General features: G+C 42.9%; 1 protein-coding gene across 2 annotated transcripts in view; it reads right to left on the bottom strand.

Annotated features, from left to right (window-relative positions):
- The window catches only part of PARD3B (par-3 family cell polarity regulator beta), a 540,299-nt gene extending 520,303 nt beyond the window's left edge, over positions 1–19,996 (bottom strand). The window contains exons 1-2 of one of the 2 annotated variants that reach the window (XM_066623172.1): positions 19,792–19,996; positions 18,977–19,128 (exon numbers count right to left, since the gene is read on the bottom strand). In XM_066623172.1, the coding sequence (XP_066479269.1) occupies positions 18,977–19,096 (120 nt within the window). In that variant the 5' untranslated portion in view covers positions 19,097–19,128; positions 19,792–19,996. Of the gene's footprint in view, positions 1–18,976 lie in introns of both variants that reach the window. The other variant, XM_066623090.1, reaches the window with a different exon arrangement.
- Between the last annotated feature and the right edge of the window lie 1,128 nt (positions 19,997–21,124).

Below are 21,124 nucleotides of genomic sequence, written 5' to 3'. Positions count from 1 at the left end.
AGTCAAGTCATTTCTGTATTTATTGGAATCATGGAGAAAGCATCCCTGCCCCATCTCAAGTCAATTACCCGAGTGCCCCAGACACAAAACAGGTATATCCGTGGTCTATAATTTGCGTAGAGGCTACGTTAGGGACCTCTAAACCTGTCCAATAAAGCCTCCAGGCTGTATGTTCATCAGCCACATTCCAGAAGACCACTACAGCCTCAGTGAAAGGCTGTTCAGGTTAAAGTACAAACCAATGTTGATCAATATTGATCAGGTGAATACTTTTTTGAAATATCCATGTCTGGTAGTACATCCAAATCTCAAATGCAAACATAACAACTCATTTAGTCATAGATCAGAAAATTGTTGAAGAATGGAGGTGTCCCAGCCACCTTATGTTTAATAAAGAGGGACACACACACACCAAGAGTTAACCAGTTAATATCATCTTCTTAGCCAGCAGCAACTGTTAATTCTTTGTCATTTTCATCTAAGTCACATTGTCACTTTCCCTATTGGCTGCACATTTTACATTGCCTGTAATTTTCAACTGTTCAGACTTGTTTTAAAGGAACTACCCAATGTAACTCCAAAGCTTAAGAGATCTCTTATCAACTGTGTAATTAATAATTGTGCAACAACCAATTCCACACACTTCAAGTCACAACTTAAATGTCTTGGAGCCAACTAAGATCAGAGTGAGTATTATCTAAATCTTTTATAATCCTTTTCTTGCCTCAGGTCTCCATTTTAAAGCCAGTGAACAACAAGAGGAAAGAGAAGATTGGTGGTAGTTTGGGATAGGTCTTAGAAGGCGACATGGAACAACCATAAGAAATAAAACAAAGGAAGTCTTTTTCCTGAATTGCTTGTGTCCCAAAATCATCCTAATCTAAAAAGTTATAGTGCTTTTCTTTTCAGCAATCCTTTAATCTGAGTAAAGACATTGCATTGCATAAATAATGCTTCATAACATTATACAGCAAATACTGTACTGCTGTGATGCTATTTACCAGTGCTTGCGACTGGTGCTTTACCCAATCGTCAAACTAGATGTCCAAGCAACCATGTGGTTGTCTACTTGCCCTGCCTGCCTATAAAATGGAAGGGGGAAGGAATATATTTTTACATCAAAAAGCAGCATTCAGGTAGGTGACAGAAGGAAAATTATTTCCTTCTGCAACTTACCTTGCTATTTTTTCCTCAAGCTCTGTTGCAAAAACCAAAAGCAAGTTGGTGAGAAGGCTGACTGTATCAAGTATGGCAAGGAAATGGGGTTAAGTATATAAGAAGTAGGTCCTGTGCAACTTTACTATATAGACAAATGGGGCAATCCTATAGTTGCCTCAACACCTACTTCAGCCCAAATTTGGGGCCCAATCCTATCCCACTTTCCAGCACTGATGCAGTCATGCCAATGGAGAATGACATCATGTGGTGGGGGGCAGTCACAGAAGTCTTCTCAAGTTAACATTTGTTCCTTTATCTCAGGGTTGCATTGCGGCTGCATAGGCCATGGAAAGTTGTATAAGATTGGGTCCTTGGTCAAGATTTTCAACTCTTCTCCCCACAAACTACAATTCAAACCTTTCTTTTTCCTTTACATATTTTAACCAGCTCCTCCACTGTTTGAAATTTCAACTTGGACACTTAGCTGTTACTCAGTCCCTACTCAACCATCAAAAACATGGATAGATTTATTTTCAATACCACCAGCCTAGCTTCCTTTGTGCAACACCACTTACTTTGAATATAGTGGGGGGAAAACAAAACACAAAAGTCACATCCAGAGGTGTTCAGAAGTGCAGGGAGGCCACATGCAGACTCCCCACATCTCAGAAAGCCTGTCCGAGACCGCCAAGAGGCACTTCTGGTTTTTCAAGAAAATCGGAAGTGCATCTTAAAAGCCTCCAGCAGGCAATCAAAAAAGTTAAATGCTTCCTGTTTAGCAACAGAGTTAATTTAATCATGTATGCAGGCTGCCAGCAGTCTGATTCTGTTGTGCTTAAATGCTTACAGTTACCTGTTAAAGCAAGATACACTTCACCCCCAATAAGTTTTTAAACAATGTTAACATGTGGGGGACCGCAGAACCATAATCAATACAGGCATCCCCCAAATCCGTGGTTTACATATCCACAGTTTCCATATCTGTGGCGTCCTTGGAATGGATCCCCCCAAATACAGTGGCATATCTGTATAGCCTAAAATAGCAAATATGTTGGATAGGTAAAAGAGACCAGATTTTCCTGCAATGGCAATTTACAGGTATTGTAAGGAACAAAATCAACTATAGGTGTGCACCGCTTAACAACCATTCGCTTAACAACAGACCATATATACAACTCAACACACAACAAAGAGGCACTTAGTGAGGCGTCAGGTCTCCTATAGCTTGCAGCAGAATGTCTGTTTACACAACAAAGAGGCTCTTAATGCAGAGAATGGGCAATCTATCTCCAGTAGCCTGTGCAGCCAGTTAGAGTTTGGAAGGGAGTGTCTGTTTACACAACAAAGACACTAGATTGGACTGAATGTTTGCTTAATAACCTAATAGCATAACAACAGGGATTGGAGAACGTATCGCCATAGTTAAGCTGTGCATGCCTATATTTCCTTTCTCAAGAATAGGTCAGTCTGAATTCTGGAGGGAGATACAATGAACATTACTCCCAAGGTATGGTCCCCTAGCAAATCTCTTAGTGGGACCAAGGAATATTTTCACCAACAGTGGCCGTACCTAGTTCATAATGCATAGAAAACATGTGGGTAGTCAATCACACCGCAAGCATTCTCAACAGAATAGTCAGATGCTGAGCAATAGTTATCCAGACTATAACATAAAGAGATGCTAACTACAGAAACTTAAGTTAACCAAGTGTTTAATATTATGTTAATTGATTAGCTGCTGGCAGAGAACAGCTACATTGGGCACCCCGTTGCGGGGGAAGGTGGGGTGCAAATGTCTTGATAAATTTATGTACATGTTGTACAAGTATGAAGGATAAACAAAGGTCTGAAAAACTCATCATGGCTTCTGTCTTGGAGCCCCAAGAATAGGTAAAACATTACAGTTTTTAAAATGAAATTAAACAAAGCAATTTACATAGAACATCTGTACAAGACAATAGGCAATTTTTAAGTTTGGAACCTACTTCTAAATGGAGAGAATACTGAGTGTGCATCGATTAACATGTCTGTACCCAGACTCCTAAGAGGTTGGAGAAAAGGAGCCCTTAGTCCTATTTCTACTATGAGATGACACTATGATGTAATTAAAATTATAGTTAACTGCTTACATAAGAGCATTCTTAGTCAATTGACTATTATCCTAACCCTAAACTTTCCCCCTCTTAACTACACTTATGCACATACAAGTGTGATCTGCCAATTTCCTACCCTTTTTTTGAATTCTAATAAAGATATTTATATTTGATATGCCATCCCTTCAAGCAGATTACAGTGCCTGGAAACATATTGCATTAAACTGGGTTTTAAAACACCTACTTTAAAACAGCCACTATTAAATAACAGCCAATCACAACAGCTTGAAAACACTGAGCAATAACTGCTCAAATGATGTTATTCCCAATCAAGAAAAATCACATCCATAACTGTGAGTTTAAATACCTGTGTTAATGATTCTTCAAGCGTCGACAGAAATCCCTAAAGGCTATAGAATCACCATGCATCATTAGAGAGGGCAGGCCTGGAAGGACAAAAGCCCTCAACTCACTAACAGACCCTGAACACATTAATTTTAAACCACAGGAATGCCAAGTTACAAACATTTGACTTACAAAACATCTACACTTATAAATGAAGCGCAAGTAATAAACAACCATCACTGTCACCATTACCTACACAAGCAAACAAGAATGCACACATTCAACAGAGATCCATGGGAACTTGTGATGTCATTAAGCACCAGCTTTTGAGGGTTACAGATCTGATCTGGTGAGCAGGAGAAGAAAGCAGAAGAAATGGAGAGAGAGAACTAAACCCAGAGAAGGAGAGAGGAAAACCAGAGGAGGGGAGACAGAGGCAGCAACAGACTGGGGAACCAACAAAGGAAAGAGAAGAGCTGGGTTATGTGTTATTTTGTGGGCTTCCACAGGAACCTAACAAGATTGCAAATGAATTTTGTGTTCCAAATGACCAACTTACAAATGAATTTTTAGAGCACAACCAATTTGTAAGTTAGGGGATCTCATGTACTTTTAGTTAGGCATGTATGCTGCTTCCCACTCTGTTTTTCTAAGTTTCTCATTCACTGTACACCTCCTATTGAAGTGGAGAGATAAGCCAAGGATTGATCAAATATAACTCTGCAATCTATACAAAATAAGAAACGTTGCTTTGAAAACTTCTCAAATGATTAGTGTCATTAAGCATATGATTTCACAAACATGAGGTTTTTAGCAACCAGTAAATCTTAATTCATTCTCAATATGGGATTGAATTAAAGTCCATTAACATGGTGACATTTTCAGAATGCCAGTTGTCTATCATAACAGAACCAGGATTTTCATTCTTCAGAAAAGTGACACAGAGTTATTATTCTAAAAGGCAACCATCCAACTGCCCCCTATTGTTTAATTTTCTAATGAATCTTAACAACTACTTTACAAAATAGCTTTTACCATATTATCAATGTGATGCCCATTGTTCTCGACTTCTCTATTTGATGTTCCAATCAATCTAAAGCTGGCACAAAGATTATGTCACAACCCAGAAAAGAAGAGGGAACACATCAAGCATGCAACCAACTGAAAACAAGAGACTATTTGTATTATCTAACCTTTAAAATATGGAAAGCGAGAGTTGATCTAAGATTTCATTTAGCAAAATACTAATTTCAAAACCATTTTTTAAAAAACACTGTCAGGGTCACAATGAAGAACACAACACAGCAAACTATTTTACCCTCTCTGTATTCTAAAGTATAATTTTGCCACTTTACATCCCAAAGACAGAAAAAGAATGGTGGGTAAGTGTAACAAAAGATCAGAAGATCGGGTGGATGATGTGGTGTTGACAGAGATTCCCATGTTTTGACAGCTGGTTGATAGCTCTGGGAAGGGCAGGGCTGGCTCCACAGCTGTAATCAATCAAGGCCAATGGAGACTTTGATGGACATCTGAGCTTCATTTGATCTTGATGGGACTTTGTATGGACATGGACTAATGAAGCAGCTCACAGCTGAGCTGTATCTTGGACAATGGGACATACAGGAATCAAAGGCAACTTCAGAAGGAGCAAGGACCCAGATCTACAGGAGACGGACAGACTGACATCCACACCAGAAGAAAGGGACTGCCAGGACTCTGCTGGAGGACACAGGGAGAAGGGGACTGCCAGGACCATGCTGGAGGACTCAGACACAGTGGAGGGACTCTGCTGTGTTGGACTCACCTAAGGAAGAGGACAAAAAGAAGCTGTAGGATTGGAATGTGCCTTTGAAGTTGGATTGGACTTGGACTGGAGGCTTCAGACCTTTACCCACTAAATTAAGTGGAGTTTTGGAGAGGGGAGAGCCTCTGAACAAAAGGAACTGCAGGGAGTGTGTTGGTAGCAATAAATTCTGTTAATTGCACAAATTGATAAGGAGTTATGTAGACATTCCTTTGCACACCACAGCTGCTGTTCTTGAAAAAGGAGGTGCTAATCAGCCAAAAAGCGGGCATTGGGAGACAATATTTTGGACAAATTGGCATAGTTGGTAGGATTCAAACCTATTGGAGAAGACAGTGAGTTGGCTCTGTGTGCATGCACATGTTCACAAGAATGAACTGGTCTTAAACAACTGGTGTGTATATACCACCTTGAGGGCCCTTAAGTGGGGTGGAAAGCCGGGGTATAAATCTGTTAAATAAAATAAATAAGCCTGTACACATACCTTACATTCCAATTGGGACATAGAAAATACACAATCAACTTATGCTTAGTACTGCATTGTTCTTTCAATAATTATCTCAGAAGAATCTTTAACCATTCCTCCCACCCTTGACATAACTTTTGATGGAAAACCAATTTCAGTTTTAAGTAATGCACACAGAAGTATACCAAACTTGTACATTTTAACCTTGAATGAAATAAAAAAGTATCTAAAGGTCTCCTTAGAGGTAAAAAAGATAGGATACAAATGTTTAAAAATAATAAAATGAATTGGAAGTCTACCTTTGTCAAATGGCCATCAAAAGCAACAAAAACATTCCCTTACTTTGAGTAGACTTCCATGAGTGCCCCCCAACTGCAGGATGCAGCACATGCTCCAAGGCACAGCTATGCCAGTGCTGGAAAGTTGGTTAGGAATGTACCCTATGTGACTAGGCCAGATTCATTTTTTTCTTGTCTAGGCTGATGCAAAGGCCCTCAAGACCCTGATAAAAAAAGGCAAAGCTTGGGTTATATGAATTGTCTTCAATTATCACAAACTCAGCTCAGTAAGATTCTACAAAAAGTACACTTTACTCCTGTCATACTATTCAAGCCCACAAAACAATGCCACAATTCTGGGAGCCCCTGCCCTTGAGACAAACATGACCATATAAGTCACAAAACAAAGTGCCTTGGGTCCTAGCTATCCCTCACCAACCCCAGTGCCATTCAATCAGAGCCCTCTGTCAACTGTACTAACAGATCTCACACACAATCCAAGAACAGTAAGGCACATCTCTCCAACAGAATGACACAAAAAGGAAACATTTAGTAGTGCTGCTTAATTTTTATGTTGCTATATTTTATATTTTTATCTACTGGCGATGCTTTTACAGCTCTTTTACTGCTGTCTCCACATTTTTGCTGTTTTATAGCTGCATTGTTTTTATATTAGTTTATAATTGATTTTATGTAAACCACCTTGGGAGCCCACAGCTTTGGGGGAAAGGTGGGGTAAAAATGTATTAAACATAAACAAACCCACTATCTCCATCCAAGAAGGCCAGAGAAGGACAACGAAAAACTATCAGAGGTAGTCACTAATTAGCTCATCCCACAAGATTCCATGTTAGTCTATAGCCAGAAACATGAGACAATGTCACAGAACCCCAAAATGTGCATTCTCCTTCTGCCTAACTTGCTATGTACAAGAATTACCCACTTGTGCTGTGTGACACACATTTCATTAACAAACCCAAAATCTGTGGTCCACCCTAGGAATACAGGAGAGGTAACTAACCTACTTGCTCAGTTCTAGTTGTAGACAAAGTGAGTCACTGGGGAGGGGGAGGTAGCTGGATGCAATGGTTCACAGGGGGCAGCTGAGGCTATGCACCTTCCTCTGCAGCACTCCGGGTATTTCCTGGCTCTCTGGGGGGGGGGGGTTGCATAGTGCTCATTGCTTACAGTGGCAAGTGGGATCATCCACCCTCCTACATCTCCATCTGGCTCCAAAACAGAACCTTTCTGGAACCTGGAGGGGGGTGTTATGAGCAGGCATAGCTATGATGTGATGAAGCAGGGTGACTTTCCACAACACTGCACCACCTGGGTGCCAGGAGGCTCTGGGATGCCACTGCTCAGTTCCAATTCCATTCTTTTTCATTATGCCTCCCCCGTGGAACCAGACATGGCCATTGCTTAGCATTTGCTGAGCTTCCCCAATAAGATCCCCTTTTGAACCTTGCCCTGGGCCTGGAGGAAAGAATCCTTGACTCCCTTCCCCCTCCTAAAACTGAACAAGCTACCACTTAGCACCTGCTAGATTTACCTGTCACTCTATTGCTCATGCCTTTCTTGGACTCTCCTTAAGCGGGAGCATGAGAAATTTTGACTACCCAGTCTTGCTTGTCCTGTGTTACTCCACATTCCTGAGATACCATCACAGCAGATACAAAGAAGCATTCCTCCCTTTGATTGTACTGTACTGTACATTTATCCACTGAGCAAACATTGTTTATTGTGTTTTGCACCTATATCTGTCTCTCCTGTCCCTGTCTATAATGCCAATTTCCACTGGGGTGTTATGAGTCAATTGCAAAAGGTCCCTACAGATGTGCAGTCTTTCACATATGCATGGACTTAACAGCATGTCTGGCAACACCATGCAGAAGGAGACAGCCATGCTTTTATATTACCTTATTTCTATTACCTTGGAAGCAGTTAAGGGTCTAAAAAGTTTAAAGCTTGACACCAAGTTTAAAGCACACACACGTCAGCAAGAATTAGGGAAAAACATTACAGTTATTGGAAAAAAAACCTTGGGCCACAAAAGGAAACATCTGTGATTTAGCAAATGCTATGACACAAGAACACAAGATAATCTCATGGATGCCGAAATTCTGAGTTCAGCATCCATGTGATTATCTTGTGTTCTCTAAAAATCAATACATTACATTACATCAATACATTACATGTACATCAATACATTACAAAGCACATGTTGTGTATTTTTCTTCCCCCATTTAGTAACACTGAATGAAGTTTCCTCTTTCAACTATAGATAAGGGATTACTGCTGTGATTCATACTATGAAAAGGATTCTCTCCTAAACTTGGCAAGGAATCAACCACATTCCCGCATTATTGTGAGAGTTGTGATATATGAAGTGATACTTGAGCTTATTAATATGCTTGACATGCTGAAGAAATTTGAATGTTATGTAGCTTAATTAAGACTTGCTATTCAAAAAACATATTGGTGCACCAAAGGCAAATTAGGGGATTGTTAATGAATGCTGATTTATATAAAGGATAAATTAATATTTAGATAGATATGAGAGAGTATAGTTTAGAACATGTTGGAGTATCTAAGAGCTCAGCATATAGTTACTGCCAATATAAACACACAGATGCTACAAATGCTGTTCCCCAGGAAAATTAAAAGAAACTGTCTTAAGGCTAAGCAAGGAATTACAATGCCTAGCCATCTGAAGTCTCAAAGAGTTGAGACCCATTTGTTACCAGCAATAATTTTACTTCCTTGTCTGAAAATTTATCATACTATGCTTGGACTACTCCTTGGAAACCACTCTTTCAAACTCAAAGTCTGAGGTGAACCAGACTAAACTGGCTAGAATGATTCAGAATACTTTACAGGGCAGAAGACTCATGTCTGTTTCCTTTCCTCCTCCTCACTTCAGGGTTTGGAAAACTTGATTTGAGAGAGGGGACCATATTAGAGGAAATGCCTGTGGGTGGCACACAGAACATACATCTCAGGCAGTTTCAGCTCTCTCAAAGTCAGCAATTAAGAGTTCAACTGGAGTTAAAAAGCTTTCTTCTATCTATACCAATTGGAGAAGATGAAGGTTTTGGCTCATAGGCAGCCTACAATTTGCAACCTTCCTATGATGTGTATTTAGAAATAAATCTGAGTTGAGTGGAACTTATTGCCAAGCAAGCAATATTGTAATCTTTGTTTTAAGAAGAGGATCATTCTGAGTCTGGGCAAAAAATAAATTTTAAAACCTTCTTTTTGTATCTGTTAAAAAAAAGAGTAAACGTTCAATGTACAGACTGTTGGAACAAAAGCTGGATCTAACTCTGCATGTACAATTATGTGACATGAATGCAGTCTTGTCAAGAACAGAATGTGAAAAACAGTAAGTCTTTGCTTGTGACTTCATAGCCAGCATGTTCAAATGGAGTAACGCATGCCTAGGGCACAGCCACAACACATGTGCTGCCAATCAAATGCAGCTGCCAACTGTACATACAGCTCAAGGCAGTGTGCCACAATTTGTTGCTGCCAGGTTTTCCTCATAGCTCTTAAGCCTCTTCCTTAAGGGCTGCTTTAGGACAGTGCTGCTTCCTTTAGGACAGTGCTTCCCAAACTCCTACAAGGGAGTTGGGAGCACTGTAAGTGTGTGCAGGGGAGGAGCTATGGCAGCAACATAATCCCCAGGATCACACTGCTGCAAGGGGGACTTTCTAAAACTTTCCTAAGGGACTAGTGGCCTCTAGGAGGGTGCGGGAAGCCCCACAGATGCCTCTGCAGGGGTCCCCAAAGCTCCAAAACAGTTTTTAAAAAACAACTGAAAACCACTTCCTGTTTTCAATTGTATTTTTTAAAACTGTTTTGGAGCTTTGGGGACCCCTGCAGAGGCATCTGTGGGGCTTCCCACACCCTCCCCCCCACAGAGGCCAGCCATCCTTAAGTTTGTACAAAAACCCTCCCCGCTCCGCCCCAGCAGCAGTACAATCCTGGGGATAGCATTGCTGCCTTCCCCCCTCCCCGCCCCTTAAAGGAACAAGTGCTTCTGTGGCTGGTGGGTCACAACCCACCAGTTTGGTAACTACTTATTTAGGAGATTCTTATCCCATCTTTTAGCCTCCAAAGAAGTTCCTCACCAAGGCAGCTCGTATCAGTTAATTTGAACAGCACAATGGCCAACAAAAAAAAATTTCTCTCTCCCTTTCTCCTCCTCCTTCATACAGCAGTTGATGCCTCCAAGTCACCGTGGGGGGGAAGGCGGACATAGTCCTTGCTTTTTTTCTTTTTAAGCCACAGTGCCATGTTCACTGCCCGACATGGAAGAGGCCAGCAGCATTTGCTCTCTCCACTGCTGTTTTCCCTTACTCTTTCAGATCCAAGAAAAGCAGTAGCACAGATTTGGTCCCTATGCTCATCTTCCTGCAAAAGGAACACATACAGAGATCTCCTTCCATTATTGCCTCATCTAGCTCCTAGGGAAGCCACTGTAGGGAATGGATTGCAGTCTTCCACCACACCACTAGCGAAAAAAACCAATTTGTAATTTTCCCCCTCTGCTTCCCAGGGAGAATACTGCAGGAAGAGAAAAGTGGCTGGGAAGTCCAGCTCCAGCCTTTAGCCAAGGAAAGGACAGCAGCAGGGATGCCACTCCCCTTCCCCTAGCCAGAAAAGATTACTCTGCTACAAGTCACAGCTGTCTGAGAACTGAAGTTTCAGCATCCTCTAGACTCCACCATTAGTCAAGGAACTCCTGAATTGCATTTGCGGGAGAGAAGGAAGGCTGGTTTTTAAATTTTTATTTCTGCAATTCCCTATAAGCCACTTTATGATGGGTCAGTCACAACCCAGTGGAAAAGCACATGCTTTGAATGTGTAAGATCCCTGGCAGGCATCTCCAGGAAGTGTAGAGAAAGATTCCTGTTTGATAGCCAGTGTTGGCAATATGGTGTTGACTTAGGCAGCTTCCCTATATTCCTATTATAAGACACCTTGATAACCATTCAGTCAAAGCGCAAGATATAAATCCCTGAAATAAACATTTCTTGTAGTTTACTTCTATGTTTTAATCATACTTAGCACAATTCTGAAATCATACAGGTCATTTCTCTAGCATTCAGGTTCTCCTAATTTTGCATGAACTCTTCACCCATATCATTATTTAAATGTTTTGGAAAGTATGCACTTAGGATGGAGTCAGGACACCAGTTGCTGATAAACTTGTTTGCTCAACAACTAACCACTTTGCATTCCCACCAACAAACCAGTTATTCCCCAAAAGAAGATTTTGGCATTTTTCCTTTTAAAAAAATTATGTTAACTACTGCTAATCACCTCAGTTTTCTTTAAATGCTTACAAAATCAGTTATAAACTACATCCATGCAGCATTAACTCAGCTGGATGCGTGACATTTTGCTAATTGGATTACAGGTTGTGTAGCAACCCTCATTTTTCTCCTGCACACACTCTAACTCATGAACATGAAATTTCCAATCGTTTAGAAATTTAGATGGTTACAGGTAAGGGCTTTAAAGACAAGAGAATCTTCAAGACTTAAGCAAAGAACTGAACTTAACATAACCATGACTACACAAAACAAAGGTTGAATATCCATCAAGAGATTTACTTATATTCTTCTCTATGCTTGTGGCATAGAGAGCTTCCAACAAACAAAAGAATAAAACCTGCAATAAAATAAAAACAGTAAAAGCACTCCTCAGTAAGTACAACACAATCACCAGGAGCAGCAACTCAAGAAACACTGTGGACTTAGCAGCCATATGCTGTCCAGAAGTACTAGACTTTGCCACCTCTTCAAAGCAGAGAAGCTTTAAACTTCATCAGGAAAGTTGTTCTACAGCCTTGAAACAACTGCAGTACAGCTGTATGAATTAGAGCAGAAAGGTGTGTGTAAAAAATAAGCATTTGTTTAGCATTCTCAGATACACCAAGATACAGCATAACTTGGTACTGTCCGTACAGGAACCCTGTAGTAAGGCAAATAATATCCACACACCATAATTGGAGAGCAGGAAGTGGCTAACAGCCCAATCCTGAGCTCTTGTGGTGCGCGGCTGCAGCAGCACCGAAAACAGCAGCCACCACATCCTGCACACCTCGGGCAGCCACAGGCGGCAACTTGGGAGAAGGGGACTTTAATCCTGGGGATTTTGTTCCCTTACCCCGGGTAAGGGAAGTAGCCCTGCAGTGGGGTTACTCAATTCACCGCCGTCCAAAAGGTTGGTGGTGAGGGAAGAGCATTCGTGTTGGGCAGTGAGCCCCACACGAATGCTCATGATCTGGTGGAGCAGAGCTCCATGGGTCCCACCTCCCTCCCTCCCTCCCTGCTCCCTCCCCCCCCGCCTTCCCATTATACCTCCTCCCCCCTCCCTGGAATGCCTCCTCCCCACCCCTGCTTACCTTACCTCGGCTAGGCAATCTGCTGCCAAGCAGCAGAGGCTGGGCGCCCACACTGAGCGCCCAGCACTGAGCTAGCACGGGCATTGGCTCAGCTTCAGGCCTCAGAAATGTGCTTTACTGTTTGCGACACTGCACGCCAGCAGTAAGCCAGCTCATCGAGCCCAGGATTGGGCTTCAAGTCACCTATTCAAATTCATGGTTGAGACAAGTTTTGAACTGGGGAAACCTAATTTACAACCCAATCTTTTAGCCACTATGCTGCACCAACTAATATATTAGACATATATCCACTTATCTTAAAATGTATATACCTTTTTCCAACTATCTTTATCGCACTGTGATCATTTTAAAAAGCCTTCCCCACTGAACTTCACATACTAACTTCACATACTTAGCTAGGGCATGCTCCAAGCACCTAATACTGCTTTTTTCCCCTATTGCACTTCTTACAGTGCTCCCCTAAGACATCTTCCATACACTTATATGGACCAACAGAGCAGTGGGCTATAGTGAAAAGCTCCTCCCTGGCTCTCCTTATAACCCAGTTTGTTAACACGAATTATTGCCTGGGATTCAAACACTACACAGCCCATGTGGGTGAGGAAAGCACTTCCAGAAGTCATTGTGGGAAGTTATTTTCTTCTCGCACAAAGGTCTCATGGAGCAATACTCTGGAGGCTATCTCCCATGGAGCAGCATTGAGAAATTCCTAAGGATGAACAGAGCAGTACCTATAGCACTTGGGGTCCTGGCCAGAATCTTGACTAGATAGGAAGTAAACTCATGACCCTTCCAACCCTCATATGCTGCCATTTGTTTAGCTGATGGCAGTGAAGCAATACATAAACCACTGTTCATGTGCTTTTACTTTCATGTGACTCTTTCCTAGTGCACATCTTGACTCCATACAGTCCTATTCTTTCATTTTGTTTAAAATGCATGCCTTGCACTTGAAACTGTCACCTAATTTTATTGTATATTAACTGAAGGGTTAAACAAAGTTCCTTTTACTTTCTTTGAGTGAGGTTTGCTAGTTAAGAAAAGGCTGCAGCTTGCTCAGTGCTTCCCTCCTATAAAAGGCTGTCTTCTCACTCCAATCTCACCTGTGATCAGATGGGGTTGTAAAGCAGTGCAGAACCAGTCAATGTTTCATATATTCAACTGTACAAACTGACCAATAACTGTGAGAAAAGTCATCAAGCTAGCAATGAGTATCCCACTCTAACATTAACCCTAAAAGCAATGAAGATATTTAAATGTGACATGGTGAAGGCACCTTGAGTGACTTTAATGGGGTAAAAAGGCGAGATATACATTCTATAAATAAAGCATCAAAGGAGAACACACTTTCCCCTTCACCAAATTACAAACACTGGTATTATCTGCTTAAAGTTACCTATAATGACCATTTAGACAGCGGTCACCAAGCTGGAAACCACTGCACACTGGAAAATCCTTCCTCAGCGTGAACAAAACTTAGTGTTCTGTAAAGGAGCCTCTTCTTCATGTCTCTGATCACCTGCAACCTTTGCACCAGCCAGCTACATCTGCCCAGAAATCCAGGTGTAAAGACTGCTATGTGATGATAGAATCTAGAAGTGGCTGGCTGGCGCAAAGGTTGAGGGTAATCAGAGGTGCAGAGAAGAGGCTCCAGGTGGAATGGTAAGCTCTGTTCACCCACAGGAAGGATTGCAACGGGTGCTGAATCTGGTCCACGGGCCAGGGTTTGGTGCCCGCTGATTTAGACCAAGGATGGCCAGCATCTACATTATCAGGGATCACTTTCTTCTCCGGATTGTGATCCTGGGCCAAAAGTGTATCTTCACACCAAAAAAGCCTGAACATTGCCACTGAGTCCCATCCCAGTGCTGCTGTTTTGATCTCTTACAGACTGCAAACTATTTATTACACCTTGATTTAAATTTGACAAAGCTACCACAAGCCAGAAAATATGCTTTGAGGACCAGATATGGCCCAATAATAGAAAACTCTTGTTTAAACCATGTCCCAGTGTGGTCTAGCTAATGTGTCCTCTTTATATGATGAGAAGTACTATGATGAATCTTTTAAAGATTCATTTTCTATTGTAAAATTTTTGTTTATGCACAGAACTTACAAAAGAGGGGAATTTGTATTATCCTGAGCAAACAGTGTGAAGAACATCTCAAACTAGTAGTTTGACCTGACTTTTTTCAAGTCTGGGGAATGTTTATTTTGAATTCCATAACTTGTTTCCTTATGAAACAAACTGAGGAGATTTGATTGCTTTACTTTAGCAATTAGCAAACAACGTCAATTTAGGCTTAAACAAATAGCCAGGCACTTTGGATGCTGTATAGCAATAACTCAAACACATTTATCAAAAGCAGGAGTGGAATTCTCATATTTTCTTCCCTGAAACTGCTGCTTAAGATTAAAGTTTAATTATCCAAAGGAAGCTTCCCACATGCCTCATTTTGAATTCTTGTGAAGTTGATATTAGTTCCCAGCAAGTAAAAAGTATACTTAACAAGACAGGGCCTAAAACTTCAGAACCATCTAGCAAGAAACAACTTTGTAGATTTTATTTATGACAGTGCAAAAAGATGCCAGACAAGTTTTATCAATCCCCTTATACTTCTTTCATAGATTGTTCATTAAAAACCATAGACATACCATTCATATAACAACTGCAGGATAGGTTCAGAGAGTTTAAACTCTTTCGCTAGAAGCTATTTGAAGAACTGTAGTCACAACCACTGCAATGTAACGTTCCTTATGCAAATAATTCATGGTTTTGTGTGGCAACATTTATGTATATTAATTAGCATAAAATGCAAGGTATCATGTCAACAGAAAAAGAACATTTCCTAGGGCTATTTCTCAAATAGGGTAGAACAGGCAAAACAGCATTATCAGCTCCCTGTCACATGACACACCTGTGCCACGGTTTTACAGTTTCAAGAGCAATAAAAACAATTGTAGAATGCCCAAAATAGACATTTGCCACTATCCCACTTTAACTTCCTATATCCTTCTACCACATTTAGTGTAGCTCAGTTTGATTCATGTCTAGCAGCAAAGTCCACACTCCTAAACTGTGATCACATGTCATGTGAAAGAATAAAAAGAAAATGTTCCATATAGAAAAATCAAAACAGGAAACTCATATACAGGCAATGCCAGTTGGAGACAAGGCAGCAGACATAAGTTTCTGATTTTACATATGCATATTTACAGTTTTCCCATTCAAGGATTTGTTTCTAGTTTAAGTCCATGCTGCTTATTATATAAGTGTAGCTATAAGTTGAAAACATGGCATTGTCAGATTCATCTGCTGAATGGTGTCGCTCATAACAGGCAGTGACTTTCTAGTAGCTTGAACAGAGGGCTTTCTTAGTTCCAATACAAAAGATCCTTTAGCTCAGAGGTCTTCAACAGATGGGCCAGGACCAAGAAGTGGGTCACATTCTGACTTCAAGAGTCTTGTAGCAGTGCTATCGACTTCCTTTTGTCTGGGGGCTCAGGACTGAACAGCAGCCAGGGTTAGAGGTTCAAGATGAGTTTAAGATGAGTCAGAGATTTTAGATATGAAGGGCTGCTTGGCCAAGTTTGATTGCCAGCAGGTCCCTTCAGTCTCCCATTCATTTACTTGCTCTTCTCTGCTACTTCCTCGTTCTCTCCCCCCCCCTTTCAACATTGAGCACAATGAAGCCGTGCCACTGTTGGATGTTCAACTGCCCAACGTTCCCTGTAAGAGGTCCACATCACTGTGCGGACCCCTTTGCTTGCTGCACAGCAGGGTGGAGCATCTTCCAACAATGACATATGTCATCACCAACTTCCAGTTCAGCCAAGCTCCAAGCTGTGCAGCTTAGCAGGAACAATGTCTCTGCCCATCCTCTCCATCCAACTGGTCTGGAAGGAAAGAACTGGCTGAATGATACAGAAGCAGCACATACAAATTGGGTAACCCAATTAGCTAAAGAAAAGGAACTGTGGTCACTTGATTGAGACATACAAAATTATGCATGGGAAGGATAAAGTTGATAGAGAGATGCTCGTTACTCTCTCACATGACAGAAGAACCAGGGGACATCCACTAAAATTGGCAGGAGGTCTGGTCTAGAGGGTAGAGCCTCCGTTTGCCTGAAGATAACATCCACAGGTCGCCAGTTCGAGGCCACCGGCACCATGCAACCTTGAAGCAGCTGACAAGCTGAGCCAAGTTATTCCATCTGCTCTGAGCGTGGGAGGATGGAGGCCAGAATGTGAAACCAGATCAGAAAGAAACATCTGAACGTTGTGGTTCTTGAAAGATAGAACCTTCGTTCAATTGTAAAAATCCCTATAGGGATTTACTACAGCCTGCCTATTTAAACCGCCTTGAAATAAAATCTGGGGAAAAATCTGACGACCATGAAAGGCGGTATATAAATACCTGTATTATTATTATTATTATTATTATTATTAAAATTGAGTGTTGGGAGGATTAGGACAGACAAAAGAAAATATTTCTTTACTCAGCGTGTGGTCGGTCTGTGGAACAGGATGTGGTGACGGCATCTGGCCTGGATGCCTTTATAAGGGGATTGGACAAGTTTCTGGAGGAAAAATCCATTATGGGTTACTAGCCATGATGTGTATGTGCAACCTCCTGATTTTAGAAATGGGCTATGTCAGAATGCCAGTGCAAGGGAGGAAACCAGGATGCAGGTCTCTTGTTATCTGGTGTGCTCCCTGGGGCATTTGGTGGGTCTCTGTGAGATACAGGAAGCTGGACTAGATGGGCCTATGGCCTGATCCAGTGGGGCTGTTCTTATGTTCTTATCTTTCTTGCCTGCTGGGATCCTGGATGTGGACCCCATGTTGCTGGTAGGTTTTGAAATGGTTCTAGCTCTTTGACAAGCTGCAGACCACAGCTTGAACTAGAAATGCTATGAAATTGAACCAGGAATGCTCATTAAACCATATGCTGTGTCCATCACTGACCTATAGACTCTTCCTAATGACAAGGCCTCCCTACTGAACAAAACTAGTAACCCACAGTGCAGTGGCCACTTTTGCACAAAATGGATAACAGGGCATCTGTAGGCTTATACCATAGTCTTTCGAGACTGAAGGTTGCCAACCAACCATACAAACATAACCCAGAAACCACATCAGGCAATTCCTAGTTCAGGAAAGAGAGCAAAAGTTAAAGATGATCCTAGTGCAAGTGTGCCAGAGATTTTTGAGTGGTTTGTTCATCCTACCTTACCCGCCTTCACATCACACAGTATGTTAATATGATAGGAGATAGGGGAGCCAACAACAACATCCATTTGTAGTTTCCAGGTAAAGAATCTCTAAGAATGGAGGTGGGTGGGGGAAACAAGCATAGGGCTGTTCTGCCATGTACAACAGAACAGCATTGCCATGGTGCAAAATCTCTGCCCAGCCTATAACCTTTAAAGGCACATGGTCCTTAGCCATCACATTTTGAGTTTCTTCTATGTGCATCCTTCAGTAGCTATGAGAAATACAGCCCAGTACTATGGAAGCTCAACATATAAGGGCCAAACACTACAAGATGTTTGCTTTTAAGCAGTACAGGCCAGTCAGAGATCACTCACCACAGGAAAGTTACTTTGAGTGGCACTTCCTTGGCAACCACCTCTCCATGATTACTGATGCTCCAGCCCTAGCATGTTGTGACTATGTCACATGAGTGAAGCAGTGCCCCTCTTGGGTCTTTCATACATATAAATGTATCGCTTCTCAGTTTAGAAACTCTGACCACCTCTGATCTTTGGTTTAAAAATAAAGAAAATAACTTAGTTAACGTAAGTTTTACCAGTAAGTTTGTGGCACAGAAAAATTTCAAAGTGTATATAGATTAAAATAAAGCACTTTAAGTTAAAAAAAACACCATACATTTAAGAACCGTAATTTTAACAATTAATATCATAGTATTTGACAGTATTGTCCAGAACCCTCCAGGAGTTATTATATCCAATTGCCAATACTGATTGAGCAATACCTCCCATCACATCTGGATCACATCAGCCCACTAGTTCCAAGTTTGATACTGTTGTGTACAACAACACACACATCTTTCATGAGGTATACCAGCCACATACAATACAGACAGCATCAGTTCTTTCCTTAAATACCCACAACATGTTTATTAATAGGCAAACATTTTGCAGGGGAGGCCGACAACAAACATCATCAACCCTTTCTGTCAGCTTCCTCGGCAATGTTCTTTTTGACAGCATTCTGCTATTCCTCCTCAACATGAAAAGGCCATTCAGCCACTCACAATATGTTTCTCTTCCAAAACAGATACTGCATGCCATAACCAAGGCTGCATGGCCCAAACACCTTGCACAGAGGAGTTACTCCACTTTGCAACTCCCTTGCAGTGTAATTGGTGAAGCGTACAGTCCTTACCTTCTCTTTGGTTCTCAGGTATCTCTGCAGAGCCTGCTGGGTGATGTCTCTGACCCGGATCTGTCCATCCTTACAGGGAACCACTATCGCAGTCTTGCCAAAACAAACCGTCACTTTCATCTCCTCCAGATGAAAACAAACCTGGCTGGGGGCTGTTTTAAAGAGCAGTCATGACTCAAATTTTTTTTTAAAAAGATGAGCAGCCTTGCCAGAAAGGGGACTGGAGAAAATTAATCCTTCACCAGGGCAGCAAAGCTATCAAACCAACCCCAAGCCCCACAGTGGTGATGGAGGGGGGAGGACAGCACCAACCCCAAGCCCAAACCAACCCCAAGCCCCACAGTGGTGGTGGGGGGCTGGTGGTGGAGGGGGGAGGACAGCAGCAGCAGGTGGTTATGTCTCAGGAGGGAGGAGGGCTGAAGGACAAGCAACAAGGGGGAGGGCAGGAGAAAGAGGACCAGAAATGCTTCATGAGAGAGGGAAGCAGGCCTGGGCTCTGCAGGCAGGCATGAAACCCCTCAGCCCCTGGCTTGGAGGCAAGCAAAACGGTAACAAAGGTCACACACAAGTTTGCCAAGCAGGAGGAGGAGGAAGGGAAGAGTCAGCAGGGCTGGGTCTACTCTAGGAAAGGTAGCTGCCTAAGCCCAGCCAGGCACACCAATGGAGGGGGGGGAGAAGAGGCGGCCTCATGTTCTCACCCCCAGACTGGAGCCAGAGAGAGAGGCAGGGGGAGGCGGGAAGGGGGGGAAGCAGGCAGGCAAGAAGGGCCGGGGAATGGGAAGGGGGCGGATCTTTCGTCACCACTCCTCGCAGACCTCCTCCTCTGCAGGCTGTTCCCCGGCAGCAGAAAGGGGGAAAGAGGAAGCGCCTGCTCTCCAGGGAAAAGCGCAGGCCGAGCCTGGGGAGGCAGCGAGAGCCCGGGCAGGGCAGGCTCTGCTGCTGCGCTCTGCGCTGTTCCCGCCCCGGCTGCCGCTCCCCGCGCGCGCACAGAGACACGCTCAGGCGGCGGCTGCTGCCCGGGTCTCTCCTTCCCTCCCCCCCCTTCTGGAATCCCAGGAAGGAAGAAGCCGCTCCGCAGGGCTTGGAGTTGTTTTGTATCCCCGCAGCCGCTTCCACCCTGCCCGGCTCTTAAAGGGGCCGCCGCCGCCGCAGCGCCTTGCCTAGCGCTGCGGACGACCTTGGAGAAGGAGGAGAAAGGAAAGTGCCGCCGTCTTTGCACCCCCCACCGCTCCAAGCCGAAGCCTGCGCGTCCAGTTCGTGCAGCCTTTTCCGTGGGGTTAAGGAAATCCTAGCCACACTTACTTGGGAGCAAGCCCCGTTGACTAGAAGGGGACTTCCTTCGGAGTAGACATCATAGGATTGGGCTCCCAGGCTGCAATCCTAGCCACACGTCCCTGGAAGAAAGCCCCAGTGGCTCTCATGAAGCTTACTTCTGAGTAAACATGCCTAGGACTGGGCTCTGGGGCTGCAAACCTATCCACACTTTCCTGGGAGTAAGCTCCATCAAACACAATGGAGCTTACTTCTGAGTAGACATGCCTAGACTTGTGCTGTCAGGCTGCAATCCGAAGCGTACTTACCCCACTGAGAGTAGGTTCCATTGAACTGGGGGAGTTACTTCCGAGTAGACCTGCATTGGTTTCTGCGATAACAATGAGAGAGCTCAGGTTACAATCCTATCCATACTTACCTGGAAGTAAGCCCCATTGACTATAATGGGAGAGTAGACTTGCATAGGATTGGGCTCTCAGAGCGTTGATGGGGCTTTGTCCACCTGCAGCTCTATAGTACCAACTTGGGAAGGAATGAAGCCCTATTTACAGTCGCGGGATTTACTCTTGGGAAAGCATGCATGGGATCAGTAAATGGGGTTTGCGCAAACTTGACGAGCTCCTTCTTTGGGGGAGGCTGATTGATTCGGATTACTTGATCTGGAAAGAGTAACTGTGTCGCCTCTAATGTTTCTATGCAGTCACTGGGGCGCAAGAGAACACTTTCACAGGTTTCAGTAACATATCCTGAAGGAAAGCAGGGTTGGCTCATCCTCCTCCTCCTAGCATTCCTCTGACGTCCTACATATGTGGCAAGGCAGGCCGAATGGATGATGTGCAGTGCCAGCCTTTGAAAGTTTCCTCAAAAGTGAAAGCG

This window comes from Tiliqua scincoides, chromosome 1 (assembly GCF_035046505.1).
Source record: "Tiliqua scincoides isolate rTilSci1 chromosome 1, rTilSci1.hap2, whole genome shotgun sequence".
NCBI lineage: Eukaryota > Metazoa > Chordata > Lepidosauria > Squamata > Scincidae > Tiliqua > Tiliqua scincoides.
Note: the sequence above shows the minus strand (reverse complement) of the source record. Positions and strands in the feature narration are given on the sequence as shown.